Source organism: Bombina bombina, chromosome 7 (assembly GCF_027579735.1).
Source record: "Bombina bombina isolate aBomBom1 chromosome 7, aBomBom1.pri, whole genome shotgun sequence".
Taxonomy (NCBI): Eukaryota; Metazoa; Chordata; class Amphibia; order Anura; family Bombinatoridae; genus Bombina; species Bombina bombina.
In genome coordinates this window covers 160,039,582-160,064,038 of record NC_069505.1, presented here as the reverse complement: position 1 = coordinate 160,064,038, position 24,457 = coordinate 160,039,582, and the positions used below count along the sequence as shown (strand labels likewise).

The window sequence follows — 24,457 nt, the reverse complement described above, 5'->3', positions numbered from 1 at the left end:
TGCACGCAGGGTGGCGGGCGGGCGGGTGGGAACCGCTACACTACGGAAAATGGTTAAAAAGTTAAAAGTAGCCTAAGCACAAAAAAAAAAAAAGGACAAAAAAAGATCGTGAGAGGGTTGGGGGGTTGGTTTTGTGTGGGGGGAAGCTACACTACAGAAAAGTTTGAAAATGTCAAACAAAAACATTTTTTCTTCTAAACTGGGTACTGGCAGACAGCTGCCAGTACCCAAGATGGCGCCCATTAAGTTAGAGTGGGAGGGTTATAGAGCTGTTTGGGGATCAGTGAGGTTGGGGGCTAAGGGGGGATAGTACACAGCAGCATATGTAAATATGCTTCTTAAAAAACACCAAAAAAAAACAAATATAGCTTTTATTTTAGTACTGGCAGACTTTCGGCCAGTACTTAAGATGGCGGGGACAATTGTGGGGTGGGGGAGGGAAGAGAGCTGTTTGGGAGGGATCAGGGGGTCTGATGTTTCAGGTGGGAGGCTGAGCTCTACACTAAATCTAATATTAACCCTGCAAGCTCCCTACAAGCTACCTAATTAACCCCTTCACTGCTAGCCATAATACACGTGTGATGTGCAGCGGCATTTAGCGGCCTTCAAAATACCAAAAAGCAACGCCAAAGCCATATATGTCTGCTATTTCTGAACATAGGGGATCCCAGAGAAGCATTTACAAACATTTGTGCCATAACTGCACAAGCTGTTTGTAAATGATTTCAGTGAGAAAAATAAAATTGTGAAAAATTTCACGTTTTTTTTAATTTGATTGCATTTGGCGGTGAAATGGTGGCATGAAATATACCAAAATGGGCCTAGATCAATACTTGGGGTTGTCTACTACACTAAAGCTAAAATTACCCCAAAAAGCTCCCTACATGCTCCCTAATTAACCCCTTCACTGCTGGGCATAATACACGTGTGGTGCGCAGTGGCATTCTAATTACCAAAAAGCAACACCAAAGCCATATATGTATTCTATTTCTGAACAAAGGGGATCCCAGAGAACAATTTACAACCATTTGTGCCATAATTGCACAAGCTGTTTGTAAATAATTTCAGTGAGAAACCTAAAGTTTGTGAAAAAATTTGTGAAAAAGTGAACGATTTTTTTTATTTGATCGCATTTGGCGGCGAAATGGTGGCATGAAATATACCAAAATGGGCCTAGATCAATACTTTGGGTTGTCTACTAAAAAAAATATGTATACATGTCAATGGATATTCAGAGATTCCTGAAAGATATCAGTGTTCTAATGTAACTAGCGCTAATTTTGGGGGGAAAAATGGTTTAGAAATAGCAAAGTGCTACTTGTATTTATTGCCCTATAACTTGTAAAAAAAGCAAAGAACATGTAACATTGGGTATTTTTAACGCAGGACAAAATTTAGAAACTATTTAGCATAGGTGTTTTTTGGTGGTTGTAGATATGTAACAGATTTTGGGGGTCAAAGTTAGAAAAAGTGGGGGGGTTTTCAATTTTTCATCATATTTTATAATTTTTTTATAGTAAATTATAAGATATGATGAAAATAATGGTATCTTTAGAAAGTCCATTTAATGGCGAGAAAAACAGTATATAATATGTGTGGGTACAGTAAATGAGTAAGAGGAAAATTACAGCTAAACACAAACACCGCAAAAATGTAAAAATAGCCTTGGTCCCAAACGGACAGAAAATGGAAAAGTACTATGGTCATTAAGGGGTTAATGGATATTTCTTTCCTAAGATATAGTGAGTCCACGGCATCATCAATTACTAGTGGGAATATCACTCCTGACCAGCAGGAGGAGGCAAAGTGTACCCCAGCAAAGCTGCTATATATGTCACTTCCCTTACCCATAACTTCCAGTCATTCTCTTTGCCTGCGGTGCAAGGAGGAGGTGAAGTATTTTGGTGTCTGAAAAGAAGTTTGCTTCAATCAAGATTTTATTATTATAAAGCAGAGTAGTTTTGCTCAGATCTTTCCTTGGGTTTAGCCGTACCCCACGTCAGTCTCTTCAGTAGGGCAGTGGTGGCTTTTAAGCAGTTGGGAACTTGTGGGGTAAAATCCTTACTGTGCCTCTCATCAGATTGCTGCCTTATTCAGAAAGCCTGAGTAAGTTTACTCTAATCTTTCTTTCTTCACAGGTCCATGTGAGGAATGGCATCCTCTCACACCGGGTGAGCAATCTTTTCTGTCGGACAGCCTTGCTTACAGGTAAGTGCCATTTTTTTCTTTGAGCTACAAAGGACACTGGCACTTTAAGCAGCTTCTTGCTGCAGAATAAGGGACGTTAAGACTTTATTTTGATCCTCTTAAGGATCTATATGGCAGATTAGCAGGCACTGAGGGTGATTAGGGGATCTGGGCATTTCAGGGTTAATTGCCCTGCTCAGGTCTGTTTTTCCCTGGTTCCGGTTTAATTGTTACCGGTCCAGGACACACTTACCGACTATGCGGTTGTTTTAACAGGCAACGTGTTTGCCGTTTTCTTTATTTGCATTATGGCATTATGTACAAAGAGAGGCGGTTCCCTTTTGAGGCGGCACTCAGAAGCACACGCTTTCTAGCGCATCCTGTTTAGGAGCTTCTGGAGTGGTGACACGTACTGTTACCAGCTCCGGTATCGGATAGCTCCGACTTTGGTTTTAGAGCTCCTGAGTAGTCCGGAACTGTAAGGACACATTGCCACACAGGTTTCCTGTATATTACAATGGCTAAGAACCCGGTCTTCTGGGGCAGGTAGGCACCTCAGCAGTTTTGGGGTGGTATATTTTTTTTGCATGATAATTAAATAAACTTTGAAGTTCCTTGGCCATGAAAGAGGTGGCTCGAATTATTCAGTGGGTGGAGACCCACATCTGTTATCTATCCGCGATCCACATTCCAGGAGTGGACAATTGGGAAGCGGATTTTCTGAGCAGACAGACTTTTCATCCGGGGGAGTGGGAACTCCTTCCGGAGGTGTTTTCAAGCTTAACCCTCAAGTGGGGGTTGCCAGAGCTGGATTTAATTGCGTCTCGGCAGAATGCCAAGCTCCCGAGGTACGGTTCGAGGACGAGAGATCCGCAGGCCGCTCTGATAGATGCTCTAGAGTCTAGCGGTCCCCTGGATTTTCAGTCTAGCATACCTGTTTCCTCCGTTCGTTCTCCTTCCGCGAGTCATTGCTCGTATCAAGCAGGAGAGGGCATCAGTGATTCTCATAGCACCGCCATGGCCTCGTAGGATCTGGTATGCAGACCTAGTGGATATGTCATCTCTTCCATCTTGGAGACTGCCTCTGAGGGAAGGTCCTTCTACTTTAGGGTTCCTTCCTTCATCCAAATCTCGTTTCTCTGAAGCTGACTGCTTGAAGATTGAACGCTTAATTTTGTCTAAATCGGGTTTTCTGAGTCAGTCATTGAGACTAGAAAGTTTTACCATAAGATATGGTGTAAATACAGCAGACTTTGTTTAGAGCCTTAGATATTAAGAGGTTATCTTGGAAGGTTTTGTTTCTTGTTGCTTTTTCTTCTGCTTGAAGAGTTTCAGAACTCTCAGCGCTGCATTGTGATTCCCCTTATCTATCATGCTGATAAGGTGGTTCTTCGAACTAAGTTAAGTTTCCTTCCTAAAGTAAAGGAATATTAATCAGGAAATCGTTGTTCCTTCTCTATGTCCTAATCCTTCTGCTCATAAGGAACGTTTGTTACACAACTTGGATGTTGTGTGTGCTTTGAAATTCAACTTTAAGGCGACTTAGGATTTTTGCCAGTCTTCTGTATTGTTTGTTTTTCTGGGAAACGCAATGGTCAGATAGCTACTTCTCTTTCTCTTTGGCTGAAGAGTTTAATTAATTTGGCTTATGAAACGGCTGGATTGCAACCTCCTGAGAGAATCACAGCTCATTCCACTAGGGCTGTCTCTTCTTGGGCTTTCAAAAATGAAGCTTCTGTGGAAAAAATTTGCAAGGCTGCAACTTGGTCCTCTCTGCATACTTTTTCCAAATTTGATTCTTTTGCCTCGGCTGAGGCTTCTTTTGGGAGAAAGGTTCTTCAAGCGGTGGTGACTTCTGTTTAGGTTACCTATCTTGTCCCTCCCTAATCATCTGTGTCCTCTAGCTTGGGTATTGGTTCCCACTATTAATTGATGATGCAGTGGATTCACTATATCTTAGGAAAGAAAACATAATTTATGCTTACCTGATAAATGTATTTATTTCCGGATATAGTGAGTCCATGGCCCCGCCCTTATTTTAAGACAGTTGTATTTTAAGACAGTTATTTTCTTTCTAACACCTTCAGGCACCTCTAAATCATTGTATTATCTTCTTTTTTCATTTTCCTTCGGCTGAATGGCTGGGGGTTATGGGTAAGGGAAGTGACATATATAGCAGCTTTGCTGTGGTACTCTTTGCCTCCTCCTGCTGGCCAGGAGTGATATTCCCACTAGTAATTGATGATGCCATAGACTCACTATATCCGGAAATAAATAAATTTATCAGATAAGCATAAATTATGTTTTTTTTTTTTTTTTTTTTTTTACCTTGTCTCTTATATTTCATAATTGTTCATTCCTTGCACTTTCAAACAGTATTATGGATTGTTTCAGGCCTGAAGCTTGACAACAGGTGATGTGAGCTGTTAAACACATCAAAAACTAAAGAAAGTCAAACATTAAAGGAACATTTATAGTGCAAAAATTGCATGTTCTAATTCATTAGCCATAGAGATTTACTAGTCCTGAGCGCAATACCACTGCTTAGCCAATAATCAGTGGCAGTCACACAGCTGGGTCATGTGACTGTCGCTGCTGATTGGCTTACTGGCTGTGTATCTGCTCAGGACCAGTAGTGCTCTACTGCTCCTGTGCCTTATTTTAACTATGTGCTTAAATACATGTTCTAATGAATTAACTTTTGCACTATAATGTCCATTTAATGTTAAAGTCTGTTAGGATACTAGATTTCATTTACAGAGACCGTAAAGTCAAAATTTTAAGTGATGATAAACTCTCCCCTTTTTAAAATCAGATCCGGAATGTTAGTGATATTTTAGATGGAGTTTCATTCATCAGTTGTAACGAAGATGCGCTAGAACTTACTTTTTAATATAGATATAACATTCAAACATTGGCTAAAGACACCACAGGAAGATTTCTAGAGAGAGGCTACAGTTTACAATATTTGGAAGAAGCAAAAGAAGTAGATGAGATGGAAAGAGAAGATTTATTAAGATCAAAACATATTTCAAATCAGCCAATAGGATTTCAGAAGCTCTCATCCTATTGGCTGATTTGAATTTGAAGAATCAAATCAGCCAATAGGACGGCAAGGTACGCTATTTTGAAACGGCTACCTTGCATTCAACTTCAATGTACGGCGGTGACCGTATGAAGAGGACGCTCCTCGCAGGATGGGATCCACAGGATAGCTCCGCTCTGCACCGCCAGGATGAAGATTGAAGACACCTGGATGTAGATGGATGTCCGGACATCAGGAACCGTGAGTCAATTTTATGGGGTTAGTGTTAAGTTTTTCTTCCTAATGACACGGTGAGTCCACGGATCATCTTAATTACTGTTGGGAATATCACTCCTGGTCAGCAGGAGGAGGCAAATATCACCACAGCAAAAGCTGTTAAATACCACTCCCCCTACCCACAATCCCCAATCATTCTCTTTGCTTGTATCAGTTGCAAGGAGGGGTAAAGTTAGGTGTCTGATTCCTCAATCAAGAGTTTATTTTTTAACAAGAGCTGGTTTGCTCTGGTTTTTCTTTGGGGTTTAGCCATAGTCCATGTCAGGCTCTTCAGTAGAGTAGGGCTTTTAAGCATTTGGGAACTTGTGGGGTATAATCTCCACTGGGCCTCCCAAGTAATTTCATGCTGCCCTTGGTTGAAAGTTTGAGTAAGTTTACTCAGCCTTTTCTTTTTTCCACAGGTCCATGTGAGGTAGGAAGCCCCTCTCATACCAAGTGAGCTGTCCTGCTGCCAGACAGATTTTTGAGGTAAGTGTCTATTTCTTTCCCTGTTTTGATATCGGAGAATTTGGCACTTTGTATATTTAGACAGAATTAACTGTCAAACAGTCTTCTAGGTTAACGATTTATTGTATGGCAGTTTTGCAGGCACGCGGGATGTTTGGCTCAGTTCATTATGTTTTCACTTTGGTGTACATGTTTTTTGTTTGTGTATTAATGGCTACCGGGAGGTTTGTTAGGCCACGCCCACAATAGAAGGGCTTGTCTGAAATAGCAAGGGCGTTTTTGGCACCCTTTTAGCCGTTTCCTGTTGTTCCTGGATGTTGCAGCTCTGTTGCATAGCTCCTCAGAGGTGGTTCAGAGTTCTCTGCGGTGCGGCTGTATGGGGTCCGGATCATTTTCTGGCTTTGTTTCCAGCAGCAAGGAGGTCAGGTAGGCATCTCAGCAGAGCTTGCTGAGGTGTGGAGGTTGCCTGTTGTTTTTTGTGGGGCTGTTGCTCTGTTTATATTTGTTTCTGTCTGAATTTCAGGGACTATAACGTCTTTTTGCATTCATTTTGTGAAAAATTGTTGCTGCAAGATTTATTGTGCAGTTTATTTAAGGATTTTCTAGTTTAAAAAAAAAAAGTCTGCTTAAAATTTAAAAGGACAGTAAGTTGTTTTTTTTGTTTCATTAAAATTCGAATTTGAACTTAGAATTTTTTTATTGATTAATTTTTCCTTTGGAATAAGATGGACCAAGAGGCCCTGCAAGCTGTTGCTTGTTCTCTATGTTTAAATACTAATGTTGAGCCTCCTATCCCTTTTTGTTCCTCTTGTATTGAGAGAACATTACATTACAAGGATAGACTTTTTGATTCTGAGACTTCATGGTCTAGGGCGGATGTTGTTCAGGAGTCTCCTGTTCAGGCTAATCCACCGTTTTCTCCTCATACGTCCCAATCTTCTGCAGTGCCCTGTAGTTCATCACAGGTTGGTTTTTCCTTGCAGGATATGGCTACCCATATATTCTCGGCAGTATTTGAGGTTTTGTCTGCTTTTCTTTTGTTACAGGGGAAGCATAAGAGGAAGTATAAGGTTTCTGATTCTGTTACAATTGTGTCTAGTGTTCTTCTCATAAGTCTGAGGAGGAAGATACTTCAGTAGCATCTGAGGGTGAGGTCTCGGATTCTGATAGTGTAAATCCTTCTTCTGAACCTGGAGCACCTCCATTTGTTACTCAAGGAGGTTTTGGCTACCTTGGATGACTGAGGCATCAGTCATGGTTATTCCTAAGAAATCTAGTTAACTTAATACGTTTTTTAATATCCCTTCCACGGTGGAAGTTTTTCCTATACCAGATCGTGTTTCAGATATTATTGCACGAGAATGGGAGAAACCTGGGATTCCTTTTTCCCCTTCTCCACTTTTTAGGAAGATGTTTCCTATTGCTGATTCTATTAAGGAATCTTGGCAGATGGTTCCTAAGGTGGAGGGAGCAGTTTCCACTCTGACCAAGAGGACCACTATTCCTATTGAGGACAGCTGTTCCTTTAAATATCCTATGGATAAGAAGTTGGAAGCTTTGCTTAAAAAGATTTATGTTCACCAGGGGTATCAATGGCAACCGGCTGCATGTATTGATACGGTTACTAGTGCGGCAGCATATTGGTTTGATGCATTGTCTGATTCTATTCAGCAAGATACTCCTCTTAAAGAAATTCAAGATAGAATCAAGGCTTTGAAGTTGGCAAATTCCTTTATTGCAGGTGCTTCTCTACAGGTCATCATGGTGGGAGCTAAAATTTCTGGTTTTGCCATTTTAGCTTGCAGAGCTTTATGGTTAAAATCCTGGTCTACGGATGTGTCTAAGTTTTTGTCTATTCCTTACAAGGGTAAGACCTTGTTTGGGCCAGGTTTGTCTGAGATTATTTCTGATATTACGGGAGGGAAGGGGCATTCTCTTCCTCAGTATAAAAGAAATAAACAGAAGGGTCGGCAGAGTAATTTTCGTTCCTTTCGTAACTTCTCTGGTAAATCTTCCTCCAATTTGGAACAGTCCAAGCCATCTTGGAAGTCAAATCAGTCTGGAATAAGGGGAAGCAGTCCAAGAAGCCTGTTGCTGACTCAAAATCAGCATGAAGGGTCTGCCCCTGTCAGGGTTTAGGGTGCACTGTTTCCTTAATTAGAGATCAACCAATCACAACCTTCTCACTCCCATAAAACACCTGATCACTAAGCACACCTTGCTTAGTATTTTGTTATTCTCCTCAGAGTAACACTGAGCCTCTCAGTTCTCTGTAAGTTTCTAAATTGAATCTTATCTCATCTACAACTGGAGTTATTTCTTTCAAGAACATTTTACTACGAATCTCTCAGTGTATTCCAGCCTGTTACAACTTCTTCAATATTGGAAATCTAAGTTTGGGCAAGTACTTACATTTATTCAAGACTGTCTGTTATTTGTGGATTTACGCAACCTGTACCATCTTATGTGCTCATATGTTATTTTAAACAACCTTGTGGCTCCCATTAAGAATAACCGGTTATTGAAGTTCTAAACAGTTATAACTTATCTGTTCCGTTTCATTAACATTATCTTGTTTTCGGCTGCACCGGAGAATCGTGACGTCACACGCTGTCAGTCAGCCGGCTTCAGCGTGTCTCAACTCCTGCTGCACTCGCAGCGTACAGAACCCGGAAGTGTTTGTCACTACCTACCGCACTCACAGTTTGCAAGGTACAATACCTCGTTTGCATTATAACTTTTCTTGCTGAATTTCTCCATTATGTGATTCTATCTAAATTACCTTGGATAAGACTTACTTGCTCTGTATTCAATTTCTTCATATTACGCATTCAATTATTAATTACTCCTTACTTATTCATTTGGAAAGTTTCACCTATTCCATAACCTCTTATATTTTACAAGCCTGTTTATTCCAAGATTTATTTTGATATTATTCCTAATATTGCAGATTATACTATAGTGTGTATTTTATGCAGGGAATCATTAATCTTAGATTAACTGCACATATATCTATATGGGTTTACCAAGTAATAGTATTCTCATTTGATACTGTGCTACAAACCTATATTACATTCATCCATACTAAGCAGGCTTGAATCTTACAGCCCCGATCTGGGAATGGATCTTGTGGGGGGCAGACTCTTTCTTCGCTCAAGCTTGGGTTCAAGATGTTTAGGATCCCTAGATGGTAGATATTGTGTCCCAGGGTTACAAACTGGAGTTCAAGAATTTTCATTCCAGAGGCAGGTTTCTTCTCTCCAGGTTATCTGTAAACCAGATAAAAGGAGAGGCGTTCTTACGTTGTGTTCAGAATCTTTCCGACATGGGAGTGATAGTTCCGGTTCAGGAACAGGGTCTGGGTTTTTATTCCAATCTCTTCATCGTTCCCAAAAAGGAGGGAACTTTCAGACCTATTTTAGATCTCAAGAGTTTAAACAAGTTTCTCAGGGTTCCGTCTTTCAAGATGGAAATTATTCGTTCCATTCTTCCTTTGGTTCAGGAGGGTCAGTTCATGACCACAGTGGATCTAAAGGATGTGTATCTGCATATTCCCCATTCACAGGGATCATCACAGGTTCCTAAGATTTGCATTTCTAGACCAACATTTTCAGTTTGTAGCTCTTCCTTTTGGTCTAGCAACAGCTCCCAGAATTTTTTCAAAGGTCCTGGGAGCATTGTTGGCGGTGCTTCGATTGAGGGGTGTTGCAGTGGCTCCTTATCTGGACGACATTCTAGTTCAGGCTCCATCTTTTCAACTAACAAACTCCCACACGGAGTAGTTGTTGTCTTTTCTGCGCTCCCACGGTTGAAAGGTGAATTTAGGAAAAAGTTCCTTAATTCCGGCTACAAGAGTGGTATTTTTGGGGACTATTATAGATTCTCTAGAGATGAAAATTTTTCTGACAGATGCAAGAATGTCAAAGATTTTCAATATGTGTCTTGCTCTTTAGTCCCTTCAGAGGCCGTCAGTGGCTCAGTGCATGGAGGTTATTGGTCTGATGGTTTCAGTCATGGACATCATTCCGTTTGCTCGGGTTCAATCTCAGACCTTTGCAGTGTTATGCTTGCTCAGGCAGTGGAACGGGGATTATGCGGATCTATCTCCAAAGATTGTTCTAGATCAGATGTCCAGAGATTCTTTTCCATGGTGATTGTCTCAGGATCTTCTCTCTCAGGGAACTTGCTTTCGCAGGCCTGCCTGGGTGATTGTAACCACGGATGCCAGTTTGCTGGGCTGGGGTGCTGTCTGGGGTTCATTAAGGGCTCAGGGTCTATGGACTCAGGAGGAGTTGGTTCATCCAATAAATGTTTTGGAACTGAGAGCAATTTTCCGTGTTCTTCTAGCCTGGCCTCAGCTAGCTTCAACCCAGTTTATCAGGTTTCATTTGGACAACATAATGTCAGTGGCTTACATCAATCATCAGGTAAGAACTCTGAGCCACAATGAATATTAAATTTACTTTGGTTCATAGCGAGGAGAGTTTAGCGTTTTTAGATACGCTGGTGATCAAAGAGAATGGTAGAATTAAGGTAGATTTGTATTAAAAATACTGATAGAAAAGATCTATTACTGGCCAGTAGTGCACATCCTCTGTCCTTAAAGAACTCCTTACCCAAGAGTCAATTTATGCGGGTTCGCCGCATTGTCAGATGACAGAAAAAGTGAAGAGAGACTCAGGGAGATGGGTGATCTCTTTTTGGACAGAGGATATGATAAAGAATTAATTGAGAAAGTGATTAAGAACACTATGGAGATTGCTAGAGATAATTTCCTTAAAGGGCCACTGTAAGTAAATATTTTCTATGCCTGTTACTAACTAACTACCCCAAATAATCTTTTTATCAATAGCATTTCATTAACATATCTCTACCGTATATCAGAAATCTTGTCTGCAAATTTAATTGTTTTCCAAACCCACTCCGTGGGTATCCTTTGCTTTGTACCAATCCGTTTACAATACCTAGGTTTCAAAATGGCGCTTTAAACACAAAGTTATTGGTTTAAGTTTTTTGAACACTTAGTGCTGAAAATAGTGGGCAGGATAACGTGACATCATCGGCAAATAAAAGATATAACTTTTAGAACGTTATGAAACTTCGATTTGGAGAAAATATAGGTCAGTTGGTTTTAATTAATGTTTATTAACTTTAATATGTTAGTTGTTTAGCTTAAAAATTATAGCAGAAAGTAATCCTTTAAGCCACAAGTAAAAACTAAGGATAGGAGTAAAGACAGATTGGTATTTGTCTCTAAATACAATGAATTGAGCACTCAAATTCAGAAGATTATTCATAGACATTGGTATATTTTAAAAAACTGTAATCCAGGTATACCAGAGTTTCAGAATGTTCCTAAAAGAGGGATAAATCTTAGATACTTTAGTGAAAGCGGATATTGGCAGTGCCAAAACTGATAGACAAAGCTATATCACAGGAAAAAATATGGGTTGCTACCCCTGTTTGGGATGCTCTCACTGTAATAACATGATAAAGGGGCCAAATTTTGTACATCCTCAATCAGGAAAAAAATTTTGGATTAAGGATTTTTTGACTTGTAATACTGACTTTGCGATATATCTCCTTAAATGCCTGTGTGGCCTTATTTATCTATCTATCTTATTTATTTATTTATTTATTTATTTATTTATTTATTTATTTAGGTGAAAAGACCCGTAGGGTTAGGGATAGGATCACTGAGCATAAGTCAGGTATTAGGAGAAAAAAATTGAAATCTCCAGTTGCTACTCATTTTGTAGAGGCCCAACATGGGGTTAGTCAATTTAGATTCCAAATATTAGAGCATATTTCCCCTTGTAGACGAGGTTGCGATAGAGAGCAGTATCTTAAACAGAGAGAGGCATTCTGTATCTTCACTTTAAATTCATTAAAGGGACAGTCTACACCAGAATTTTTATTGTTTTAAAAGATAGATAATCCCTTTATTACCCATTCCCCAGTTTTGCATAACCAACGCAGTTATATTAATATACTATTAACCTCTGTGATTATCTTGCATCTAAGCCTCTGCAAACGGCCCCTTTATTTCAATTCTTTTGACAGACTTGCAGTCTAGCCAATCAGTGCCTGCTCCCAGATAAATTCACGTGCACGAGCACAGTGTTATATATATGAAATACATGATTAACACCCTCTAGTGGTGAAAAACTGTTAAAATGCATTCTGAAAAGAGGTGGCCTTCAAGGTCTAAGAAATTAGCATATGAACCTCCTAGGTTAAGCTTTCAACTAAGAATACCAAGAGAACAAAGCAAAATTGGTGATAAAAGTAAATTGGAAAATTGTTTAAAATTACATGCTCTGTCTGAATCGTGAAAGTTTATTTTGGCCTAGACTGTCCCTTTAACACCAATAGGTATGAATAGGGATTATGATCTGTCTGTTATTTTGTAGGAAAAATATGTTTGATATTTGAGATGTAAAATTAATCCTATTGAATGGATAGTGTTGTATATCAATAGAGGTTTCACCAATTAGAGAAAAAAAGAAACAAAGATGAAAAAATATACATATATTTTCCTTGATATATTTTGATGTCTCCAAATGACACTGTAATGTTTTATTTCTCTCTTTTGTATATAGGAGAATAAGTTATTAAACTTTATAGAGTAATTTTAGAAAAATAATTTTTTTTAGGATATTTACATATGCCATTAAGAAATAGACTATGGCTGTGGTGTGTAAAGAGTTAATTGTTTTTTGGTGGGTGTGCCCCTTTTGGGTATATAAGTAGGAAGTGGAAGTGATGTAGGTATAGCATGATGAAGGACATGTAGTCTGAAACGTTGCTGCTTCTTTTGTGCTTTTGGCTACAAAAACAATTGGTAACTATTATTTTGGAGTGCTGCTATTCTTTTTTTATTCTAAGAACTCTGAGTTTCTTGGCCATGACAGAGGTAGCCAAGATTATTCAGTGGGCGGAGATTCACAACTGTTGTCTGTCTGCTATCCATATTCCAGGGGTGGACAATTGGGAAGTGTATTTTCTGAGCAGACAGACTTTTCATCCGGGGGAGTGGGAACTTCATCCAGAGGTATTTTCCAGCTTGATTCTCAGTTGGGAGCAGCCGGAGTTGGATCTCATGGCATCTCATCAGAATGCCAAGCTCCCGAGGTACGGGTCGAGGTAAAAGGATCCTCAGGCTGTTCTGATAGATGCTCTGGCAGTTCCTTGGACTTTTTAGTCTGGCATATGTGTTCCCTCCATTTGCTCTTCTTCCTCTAGTCATTGCTTGGGTCAAACAAGAGAGGGCATCAGTGATTCTCATTGCTCCGGCGTGGCCTCGCAGAATCTGGTTAGCAGATCTGGTGGAGATGTCTTCCCTTCCACCTTGGCGTCTTCCATTAAGGAAGGACCTGCTTCTACAGGGTCCCTTCCTTCATCTAAATCTCGTTTCTCTGAAGCTGACTGCTTGGAGATTGAACGCTTGATTCTTTCTAATCGTGGTTTTTCTGAGTCAGTCATTGAGACTATGATTCAGGCTCGTAAGCCTGTGACTAGGAAGATTTATTATAAGATTTGGCGTAAATATTTGTTTTGGTGTGAATCCAAAGGCTACTCGTGGAGTAGAGTTAGGATTCCTGAAGGGTCAAATTTCTGCTTTATCTATTGTATTGCACAAGCACCTGGCGGATGTGCCAGATGTTTATTCTTTTTGTCAGGCCTTGGTTAGAATTCGGCCTGTGTTTAAGTCTACTACTCCACCTTGGAGTCTTAATTTTGTTCTTAGAGTCCTTCAACAGGCTCCGTTTGAACCTATGCATTCTTTGGATATTAAGATGTTGTCTTGGAAGGTTTTATTTCTGGTGGCTATTACTTCGGCTCGAAGAGTTTCGGCGCTTTCAGCCTTACAGTATGAATCGTCTTTTCTAATTTTTCACTCTGATAAGGTAGTTCTGCGTACTGCCTTGGGTTTTCTTCCCGAGGTTGTTTCTGATAAGAATATTAATCAAGAGATTGTTGTTCCTTCTTTGTGTCCTAATCCTTCTTCTAATAAGGAGCGTTTGTTGCACCTGGATATGGTTCGTGCATTGAAATATTATTTGCAGGCAACTAAGGATTTTCGCCAGTCTTCTTCTTTGTTTTCTTTTCTGGGAAGCGTAAGGGTAAGAAAGCTACAGCTACTTCTCTTTCTTGTTGGTTGAGGAGTGCTATTCGCTTGGCATATGAGACTGCTGGTCAGCAGCCTCCTGAGAGAATCACGGCTCATTCCACGAGGGCTGTTTCATCTACTTGGACTTTAAAATAAAGCTTCTGTAGATCAGCTTTGCAAGGCTGCGACTTGGTCATCTTTGCATACTTTTTCTAAATTTTACAAATTTGATACTTTTGCTTTAGCAAAGGCTTCTTTTGGGAGAAAGGTTCTTCAAGCAGTGGTGTCTTCTGTTCATGTTAACTGTCATGTCCCTCCCTTACCATCCGTGTCCTCTAGCTTGGGTATTGGTTCCCAACAGTAATTAAGATGATCCGTGGACTCACCGTGTGTTAGAAAGAAAACATAATTTATTCTTACCTGATAAATGTATTTATTTCTTGACACGGTGAGTCCACGGCCTGCCCTGTTTTTAAGACAGTTTGCTTTTCTATAAATTTCAGGCACCTCTGCACCTTAGATTACTTCCTTTCTCCTTTCCCTTTGGTCGAATGACTGTGGATTGTGGTTAGGGGGAGTGGTATTGAACAGCTTTTGCTGTAGTGCTCTTTGCCTCCTCCCAACAGTAATTAAGATAATTTGTGGACTCATCATGTCAAGAAAGAAATACGTTTATTAATTTTTTTATTTTTTTGGGTGGGTTTTTTTTTTAGCTCTGGACCTGAATGCCCTTTTAAGGGCAGTGAAAAAGAGCTGAATGCCCTTTAGGGGCAATGGGTAGTTTAGGATTTTTTAGAGTTAGGTTTTTTTATTTTGGGGAGTTGGTTGGGTGGTGGGTTTTACTGTTGGGCGGGGGGTCTTTGTATATTTTTCAAAACGTGGTTTAGAAAGGAGCGCCAAATCTTGGCGAGGTCTGGTGCGGTATAGGTGTGAAAATATGGTATTCTGTCTGAGAAATTGTATAGCGCTATAGCTCAGCTACAATTATGGTAGTTGTGCTGTATAGATGTGTAGGTTTTGATATCTAGATATAAGATCTAAGAGTGGCACAGTTGATACATAAAAGCATTTAATACATATTAAACATATAAAACAAGGGTGTCGTTTAAAATATATTTTAACAGAACGGCAAGAAATAATGTGTAAAAACACATAAACACATAAATATCTATAAAAACACGCGTGTTTTGCTTTTTAGCTGTATGTATAATGTCTCATAAAATTCGTCTCATATATAGTTGTGTTGGCATAAATCTGAAAATAATAAACAATAAAAAATGATAAAAAACAATAAAAAGTAAATAATGTCCAATAATCCCTTCTCAAAGTTAAGAGATATATAAAAAAAGGTTAAGTAGTGTCCAAAAATCCCTTCTCAAAGTTAAGAGATATAAATAGATTTTCACATGTGTATCCAAAAAATAAACTGTCCAAATTTAAGTGTTGTCCAAAAACGTGGTATAAATGAATAGTGCAAATCCAGCAGATTCAAAAGTTCTATTAAAAAAGCTTTGCAAAAAACATTTCAAAGAGACATTTAAAAAACATCAAAATGAAGGTAGAAAAAAAGGTCTATCAAAATATGGTGACAAAGAATAATCCGTGAAGTCAATCCAAAATAGTGATAAAAATAAGTCCAAAAAAGATGTAAAATATCCAAAAGATAAAAAACAAAAAATAAATGATTAGTATGTGCACAAACTAGTGAGAGTGATCCCAAAAAGGGGGCTTATGTGGAGGGGTTATGTTTCCATGTAGAAAAATTATTTGCTGTATAAAAAGAAAAAATAAAAATACAAAAATATAAATAAAAATAATCCTAGGGAATCTTCAAACCCTGAAAATAAAAGATAATAACAATAGTGTAATACTGTATTCTAATTCAACAATCAAGGAATAAATAGCTCACCATAGCTCTGTCAACGCGTTTCGGCCCTCAAGAGAGGCCTTTATCAAGACTATAGTATGGTGTGGGTGAGCTGAAGACTTTATACCTTTCTCTAACCAATCAAATTGCATTGAAATTGCGCCAAATTTTTGCGCCAAAATTTCGCGCCAAAATTTCGCGCCAAAAATGTGGTACCGGAAGTGTTGAGCCGGAAGTGCTCATCTGTATATAAAAAAAAGAAAAAAAAAAAAGAAAAAAAAAAAAGTTCACATTTGTCTCTGTATCATTTAGATAAGGCTTTTATTTAGAATTCGTCTATGTCTATGTTTATTAAACATTGTCTATGTTGTTCCTAATGTGTTTATTCGTGTTATGTGCCTTAGTAGTTAGCTGTGGGGTCAAATGTTATGGTTTGCCAGTGTTTTTTTAACCGGAAATGGCCGCTGAGATGTAAACATCCGGTTAAGCTATATCGGATGTTATGGGTGAGGCGGAAGTGGTATTTACTCTGTACCAATCAGATCCGGAGGGGCAGAAAGCAGTTATCCCACATGTAGAGCCAGTTTTACAACTTGGCATGAAATATATGACAAAATACCGGTACGTTTCTGAACCGGAAGTAGCCGGAAAAAGTAAGATACTTTAACATCCGGTAAGATTGAGCCGGATGTTGCACCTTACCGGTCATGGTTAAACCGGATGTGGTGTGTATCCTAGCCTATTCAAATTCAAAGGGACAAAAAGTGTTAACCTTGGTATTTGTCTAGTGAACAAAATCAATGTAGGGATCACGGTACAGAGAGTGTATATTGTAAAATACACAGTTTATATATATTGGAAAATATATATATATATCGAAAAATACATAATCTAATAAATAGAGATCTAAAAACCTTAAAGGAACTTTTGGAAACTTTCTAAAAAACTTTTTAGGATAAAAATATAAAAGATATGTAGTATAAAGAAAAACTTTTTTACAATGCATCTATGATTGGTTAGAAAATCTATAGAAGGAGTACATTTGTATCAACCTGTATTCTCTTTTTGTCATGTGCAATATTGGGTATTGGAAGTCTTATTTTCTATCTAAATGTGCCTGGTATAAAAATTAGTTAACCGTGTGCGCACTATGATAGGAGTTTTTTGAAATCTGATGTGGATATGAAGGAAACTTGTCTCATACAAGTATATGAATGTATTTATGTAGATTGTGAGATCAATGGGTACTTTTATCGATCTGATTAGTTGTCTTTTGGGGAATTGTGAATTTAAATTTGTTATGAGGTGTAATCATGTTGTTGGTATTGGGATTATGTTACCTCTATACACATTTTAAATTGTGTTTATATTCTTATGAAGAGTCAGGCTTCGGTTACTTTCTAACTTATTCTGTTAGATATTTCCCAGATGGAGAGGTTGCTAAGTCAAGTGTCTCTTATGCTGTTGACATATTATGGGATCATATCTTGTTAATATTATTGGCATCTCATATGCTGTTGACATATTAGGGGATCATATCTTGTTAATGTTATTGGCATCTATATAGTCTCTCTGTTTGTGTAATAAGGTTTGTTGGAACTCATCTTATGTTGGAACCATATCATGGGGTCTTTGTATATTTTTACAGGGGAAAAGAGCTGATTTTTTTAGGGCAACGCCCTTCAAAATGCCCTTTTAAAGGGACAGTCAACACCAGAATTTTTGTTGTTTTAAAAGATAGAAAATCCATTAATTATCAATTCCCCAGTTTTGCATAACCAACACAGTTATAATTATACACGTTTTACCTCTGTAATTACCTTGTATCTAAGCCTCAGTGGACTGCCCCCTTATTTCAGTTATTTTGACAGCATTTTAGACAATCAGAGCTGTCTCCATGGTAAATTCACGTGCATGAGCTCAGTTATCTATATGAAAAACGTGAACTAATGCCCTCTAGTGGTGAAAAACTATCAAAATGCATTTAGATTAGAGGCGGCCTTCAAGGTCTAAGAAATTAGCATATGAACCTCCTAGGTTTAGCTTTCAACTAAGAATACCAAGAGAACAAAGCAAAACTGGTGATAAAAGTAAATTGGAAAGTTGTTTAAAATTACATGCCTTATTTGAAACATGAAAGTTTTTTTTGTACTTGACTGTCACTTTAAGGGCTATTGGTAGTTTATTGTAGGTTAGGGGGTGTTTTTATTTAGGGGGGCTTTTTATTTTTATAGGCTATTAGATTAGGTGTAATTTTTATTTTTGATAATTTCATTTATTATTTTTTGTAAGCTTAGTGGTTTTTTTTTTTTTGTAATTTAGTGTTTATTATTTTTTGTAATTTTAGATTTATTTTTATTTTTTTCATTGTGTTTTATAATTGTAATTTAGGTTTTTAATTAGTAGTTTTTTTTTATTTTATTACAATAGTTAGGTTAATTCATAGTTTAATGTTAGGTTTATTTTTATTTCAGAGGTAAACTTTTATTTATTTATTTAAAGATATTTATATTGTAATTTTAATTTAAAGTTAGGTGGTGTGGGCCGGCGGTCTAGAGGTTAATAGGTTTAGTTTACTATTTATGATGTGGGGGCTGGAGGTTTAGGGGTTAATACTTTATTATAATGTTGGCAATGTGAGGGGCTGGCGTTTTAGGGGTTAATATGTTTATTTAGGTGTCGGGAGGCGGATTCGGGGGTTAATAACTTTTATTAGTGTCGAGCGGTGGTTTAGTGGTTAAATATTTAAATAGTGTTGGCAATGTGGGTGGGCAGCAGATTAGGGGTTAATAACTTTATTTAATAGTCGCGATGTGGGTGGGTGGCAGATTAGGTGTTAATAGGTTTAATATACTGTAAGCGATGTGGGATGGAAGAGATTTATCGGTTAATAGGTAGTTTATGGGTTTAAGTGTACTTTGTAACACTTTAGTTATGAGTTTTGTGAAACATTTTTGTTTCACAAAATCCATAACTACTGCTCTTAGGTGGCGGTATGGCTCGTGGCGGTATAGGCTGTAACGCAAGCTTTTTATCCTGAATGTGCAACCTGTAATACCGGCACTATGAAAATCCCACACAAAAACGTAATTTTTTGTGTGCGGAATGGAGGTTGCGTTACAGACTAAAATGCTTGCGGTATAGCTATACCGACACAACTCGTAATATGCGTTCCTGGTCATTCCAGCATAATGGCCAATTTCTCAGCGTTAAAAGCCGCACCCTAGCGCAAAACTCATAATCTAGGTCTACATCAATGTTGCCAAAACGGGAAACCACTAATTGGTTAACACGCAAACAGGATTTTTTCAGATGTGGGAGCAGACGGTGCAAATCCTGTGCACATGCAATTTTTGGTAATATTTTCACATCAATTGATAACAGAAAAACTTTTAAAATAAACAATTATATAAACTGTAATACAAGTTATGTGATTTATCTGCTTACTTGTAAAGCATGTAATATTAAGTATGTAGGTCAAACAACAAGACCTTTGAAAAAGAGGTTTTGAGAACACTTATGGTCTATAAATGATTTGGAATCCGATACCCCAATAGCCCTACATTTCCGTAATCAACATGATGGAGATGGCACATTATTACAATTTCAAGGCATTCAACATGTCACTAGAAACACTTGGGGGGGGAGGGTGATAGAGTAAATTTACTGGGCCAAAAAGAAGTGTTTTGGATATTCCATTTAGGCACTAGAATAACCCATGGTTTGAACTCTGACTGGGATGTAAAATTGTATGAAGAATGAGTAAAGAAAAAATTGGGGATTTTGCTCAACAAGGAAGTCAAATATTGGTTTATCATCATAATAGCTGTACTATTATTAAAGATTAGACTAGATACATATGTACAACATAAGCTACTAGAATGATGTGTTAAACCTTTTAAATTGTTTCTCTGTGGTAGGATTTGTTTATACACAATGAGCAATATTGGATGTACATGTTTGTAATATATTGGTAATATCCATTGTGATTGTGTATATGCATAAGAGCCTGTATTAATATTCACTATATATTCTATATATTTTTTTTGTTTTGAGCAAGCCGGTGTTAAACACATATGTTCCTAGTACACTTAATGACAGAGATGTGTCTAACCCTTTTAAATAGGGGTATGTAACTATGGTACATATGGGTCATTGACAAAGAACGAACTAACAAAATGAGTTTTACCTTTTTTCATGTCTTGATTTTATCTTATATTAGTATTCAATAAAAGTATTTTTATGGCAATGTACCTGATGTCCTGATTCAATCACCGACTGGTCACTGTGTGCGAGGAACTGGATTTTTCTCTTATAACATTCAAATACCTTGCGCTATGCCGCCCACTTCAAAAGTACATTTTCTGTGAGCTAATGGTTTGAATTCTTGTCCAATCAGTGCTCTAGCTACAACAAAAGTGCCATGTGGGGAGAGCGCTGACTAGAGAACAATTCAAACCTTTAACTCACAGAAAAATTGACTTTAAAGCCAGCAGTATAGAGCAGGATATTTGATCTTCAAATCTATATTAAAAAGTAAGCTATAGCGCAACTTAAAGAGACATGAAACCCAAAAATTTTCTTTCATGATTCAGATAGAGAATTTTTTTTTTTTTTACTTTCTAATTTACTTCTATTATCTCATTTGTTTCATTTTCTTGGTATCATTTGTTAAAGGAGCAGCAATGCACCACTTGTTTCTAACTGAACACATGGGTGAGCCAATGACAATCGGTATATATATATGCAGCCACCAATCAGCAACTAGAACCTAGGTTCTTTGCTGCTCCTGAGCTTTCTTAGTTAAACCTTTCAGCAAAGGATAACAAGAGAAGAAAGCAAATTAAATAATAGAAGTAAATTGGAAAGTTGTTTAAAATTGTTTTCTCTATCTGATTCATGAAAGTAAAAATTTGTGTTTCATGTCCCTTTAATTACAAATGATGAATTCAACTAAAATATCACTAAAATTCAAGATATGTTCTTAAACTTTAATGATTCAGATAGGGAATGCCATTTTAAACACATTTCCAATGTACTTTTATCATCAAATGTGCTTTGTTCTCTTTGTATTCTTTGTTAATAGCTAAACCTAGGTAGGATCATAAGATGATTTCTAAACCCTTGAAGGCTGCCTCTTATCTCAGTGAATTTTACAGAATATATATATATATATACATGTATGAACATAATCTTACTTCTGTTTTAGGTTGCTGAATACTTTGCTACCATCTTTTAGAAGACAATATTTACTATTAAATCAAGCTGGATTAGTAAATGCCAGTATAGAAGCCGATTATAAAGAAATCGAACAGTTGGTTCAAAGAGAGAAATCAGTGGTGTGGGCTGACCAGACAGTTCTCGAAGATCCTAATACAAATGACATCCCAGAAGTCGCTGCTTTAGTTACTTTTCCCCAACTGACATACAATCAAACAACTCCATGCAGTAAGACCTTTTGTTTTGTTTCTATTTCATTCCTGTTTGTGCAGCTTCACAAAATCTGAGGGAGGTGATGTAGCTGTCTGACATTTCATTACACTTTGCTGATAAAGAATATCTGTTATTCACTCCTGTAGATATCGTCCTATTCCAGGCTGTATTTGAAGGTTGATTTGTTTTATTAACCACAGTACTATTGAACATATTTCTATTGTGTCAAATTAATTTGAAAACAAATAGTTAAATTTGACTACTATAGTTAAGGAAAAAAAAAATATCAAACTGACAAACACCTAGTTCATCAAAGATTTTTACCTATTTTAGATTCTTGAGATATAGATTTTCAAACTAGAAATGCTTTAAAAATTTACTTGAGTTTTCCATTGCAATACTTTTTCTGCATTTTAACCCTCAAAAATACAGTGGAAACTTATAGTTGTGTCCAGTGTTTACAATGACTGGCAGTAGCATTATTTATATATATATATATATATATATATCAATATATATATATCATATAAGGGACTGCACTCGCTGGATTTGGTTTAAAAAACCTTTATATCTTTATTATGGTAACGTTTTGGGGTTCACAGACCCCTTCCTCAGACCAGAGGAAGGGGTCTGTGAACCCCGAAACGTTACCATAATAAAGATATAAAGGTTTTTTAAACCAAATCCAGCGAGTGCAGTCCCTTATTGGATATAGACTGTGTACTTAATTGACTTTGCACCCTGGTGGATGACCACACAGCATTGTGAGTGCAGACACACATGGAAGATATATATATATATGTGTGTATAATATATGTGTGTGTGTGTGTGTGTATATATGTATAATATGTGTGTGTGTGTATATATATATATATATTTCTTCTGTTATGTGTGATCAGTCCACGGGTCATCATTACTTCTGGGATATAACTCCTCCCCAACAGGAAATGCAAGAGGATTCACCCAGCAGAGCTGCATATAGCTCCTCCCCTCTACGTCAGTCCCAGTCATTCTCTTGCACCCAACGACTAGATAGGATGTGTGAGAGGACTATGGTGATTATACTTAGTTTTTATGACTTCAATCAAAAGTTTGTTATTTTAAAATAGCACCGGAGCGTGTTATTACTTCTCTGGCAGAGTTTGAGGAAGAATCTGTCAGAGTTTTTTACTATGATTTTAACCGGAGTAGTTAAGATCATATTGCTGTTCTCGGCCATCTGAGGGAGGTAAAGGCTTCAGATCAGGGGACAGCGGGCAGATGAATCTGCATTGAGGTATGTAGCAGTTTTTATTTTCTGAATGGAATTGATGAGAAAATCCTGCCATACCGTTAAAATGACATGTATGTATACACTTCAGTATTCTGGGGATGGTATTTCACCGGAACTACTCTGTTAAAGGTCACTAATCCTTTTTAATAACTATTTATCATGTTAAACGTTTTTGCTGGAATGTAGAATCGTTTACATTGCTGAGGTACTGTGTGAATAAATATTTGGGCATTATTTTCCACTTGGCAGTTTTTTTACTTTAATTGTGACAGTTTCGTTTCTCTTCACTGCTGTGTGGGAGAGGGAGGGGCCGTTTTTGGCGCTCTTTGCTACGCATCAAAAAATACCAGTCAGTTACTTTTATATTTCCTGCATGATCCGGTTCATCTCTGATAGATCTCAGGGGTCTTCAAACTTCTTTGAAGGGAGGTAAATTCTCTCAGCAGAGCTGTGAGAATTCTTATAGTGACTGTGAATAAAAACGTTGCTTTGTATTTTTTATGTCAAATTTAATTATTGTTATTTTACTAATGGGAACAAACCTTTGCTAAAAGTTTTGTTGTTTTAAAGTTTGATGCTATAACTGTTTTTCAGTTTATTATTTCAACTGTCATTTAATCGTTAGTACCTCTTTGAGGCACAGTACGTTTTTTGCTAAAAAAGATTATAACCAAGTTGTAAGTTTTTTTGCTAGTGTGTTAGACATGTCTGACTCAGAGGAAGATATCTGTGTCATTTGTTCCAATGCCAAGGTGGAGCCCAATAGAAATTTATGTACTAACTGTATTGATGCTACTTTAAATAAAAGTCAATCTGTACAATGTGAACAAGTTTCACCAAACAGCGAGGGGAGAGTTATGCCGACTAACTCGCCTCACGCGGCAGTACCTGCATCTCCCGCCCGGGAGGTGCGTGATATTTTGGCGCCTAGTACATCTGGGCGGCCATTACAGATAACATTACAAGATATGGCTACTGTTATGACTGAAGTTTTGTCTAAATTACCAGAACTAAGAGGCAAGCGTGATCACTCTGGGGTGAGAACAGAGTGCGCTGACAATGCTAGGGCCATGTCTGATACTGCGTCACAGCTCGCAGAGCATGAGGACGGAGAGCTTCATTCTGTGGGTGACGGTTCTGATCCAAACAGATTGGACTCAGATATTTCAAATTTTAAATTTAAATTGGAGAACCTCCGTGTATTACTAGGGGAGGTCTTAGCAGCTCTCAACGATTGTAACACCGTTGCAATACCAGAGAAACTGTGTAGGTTGGATAAATACTTTGCGGTACCGGCGAGTACTGACGTTTTTCCTATACCTAAGAGACTAACTGAAATTGTTACTAAGGAGTGGGATAGACCCGGTGTGCCGTTCTCACCCCCTCCAATATTTAGAAAGATGTTTCCAATAGACGCCACCACTCGGGACTTATGGCAAACGGTCCCCAAGGTGGAGGGAGCAGTTTCTACTTTAGCTAAGCGTACCGTGGAGGATAGCTGTGCTTTCTCAGATCCAATGGATAAAAAATTAGAGGGTTACCTTAAGAAAATGTTTGTTCAACAAGGTTTTATATTACAACCCCTTGCATGTATCGCGCCGATTACGGCTGCGGCAGCATTTTGGATTGAGTCGCTTGAAGAGAACCTTAGTTCATCTACGCTAGACGACATTACGGACAGGCTTAGAGTCCTTAAACTAGCTAATTCCTTCATTTCGGAGGCCGTAGTACATTTAACCAAACTTACGGCTAAGAACTCAGGATTCGCCATACAGGCACGTAGGGCGCTGTGGCTAAAATCCTGGTCAGCTGATG

The 24,457-nt window shown here is 38.0% G+C and overlaps 1 protein-coding gene across 1 annotated transcript in view; it reads left to right on the top strand.

Moving 5' to 3' along the window:
- KIF18A (kinesin family member 18A) overlaps positions 1-24,457 on the top strand; it is a 442,588-nt gene that overhangs the window by 373,220 nt on the left and 44,911 nt on the right. The window contains exon 12 of the mRNA XM_053720394.1: positions 21,146-21,384. Within this exon, the coding sequence (XP_053576369.1) occupies positions 21,146-21,384 (239 nt within the window). The remainder of the gene's footprint in view (positions 1-21,145; positions 21,385-24,457) is intronic.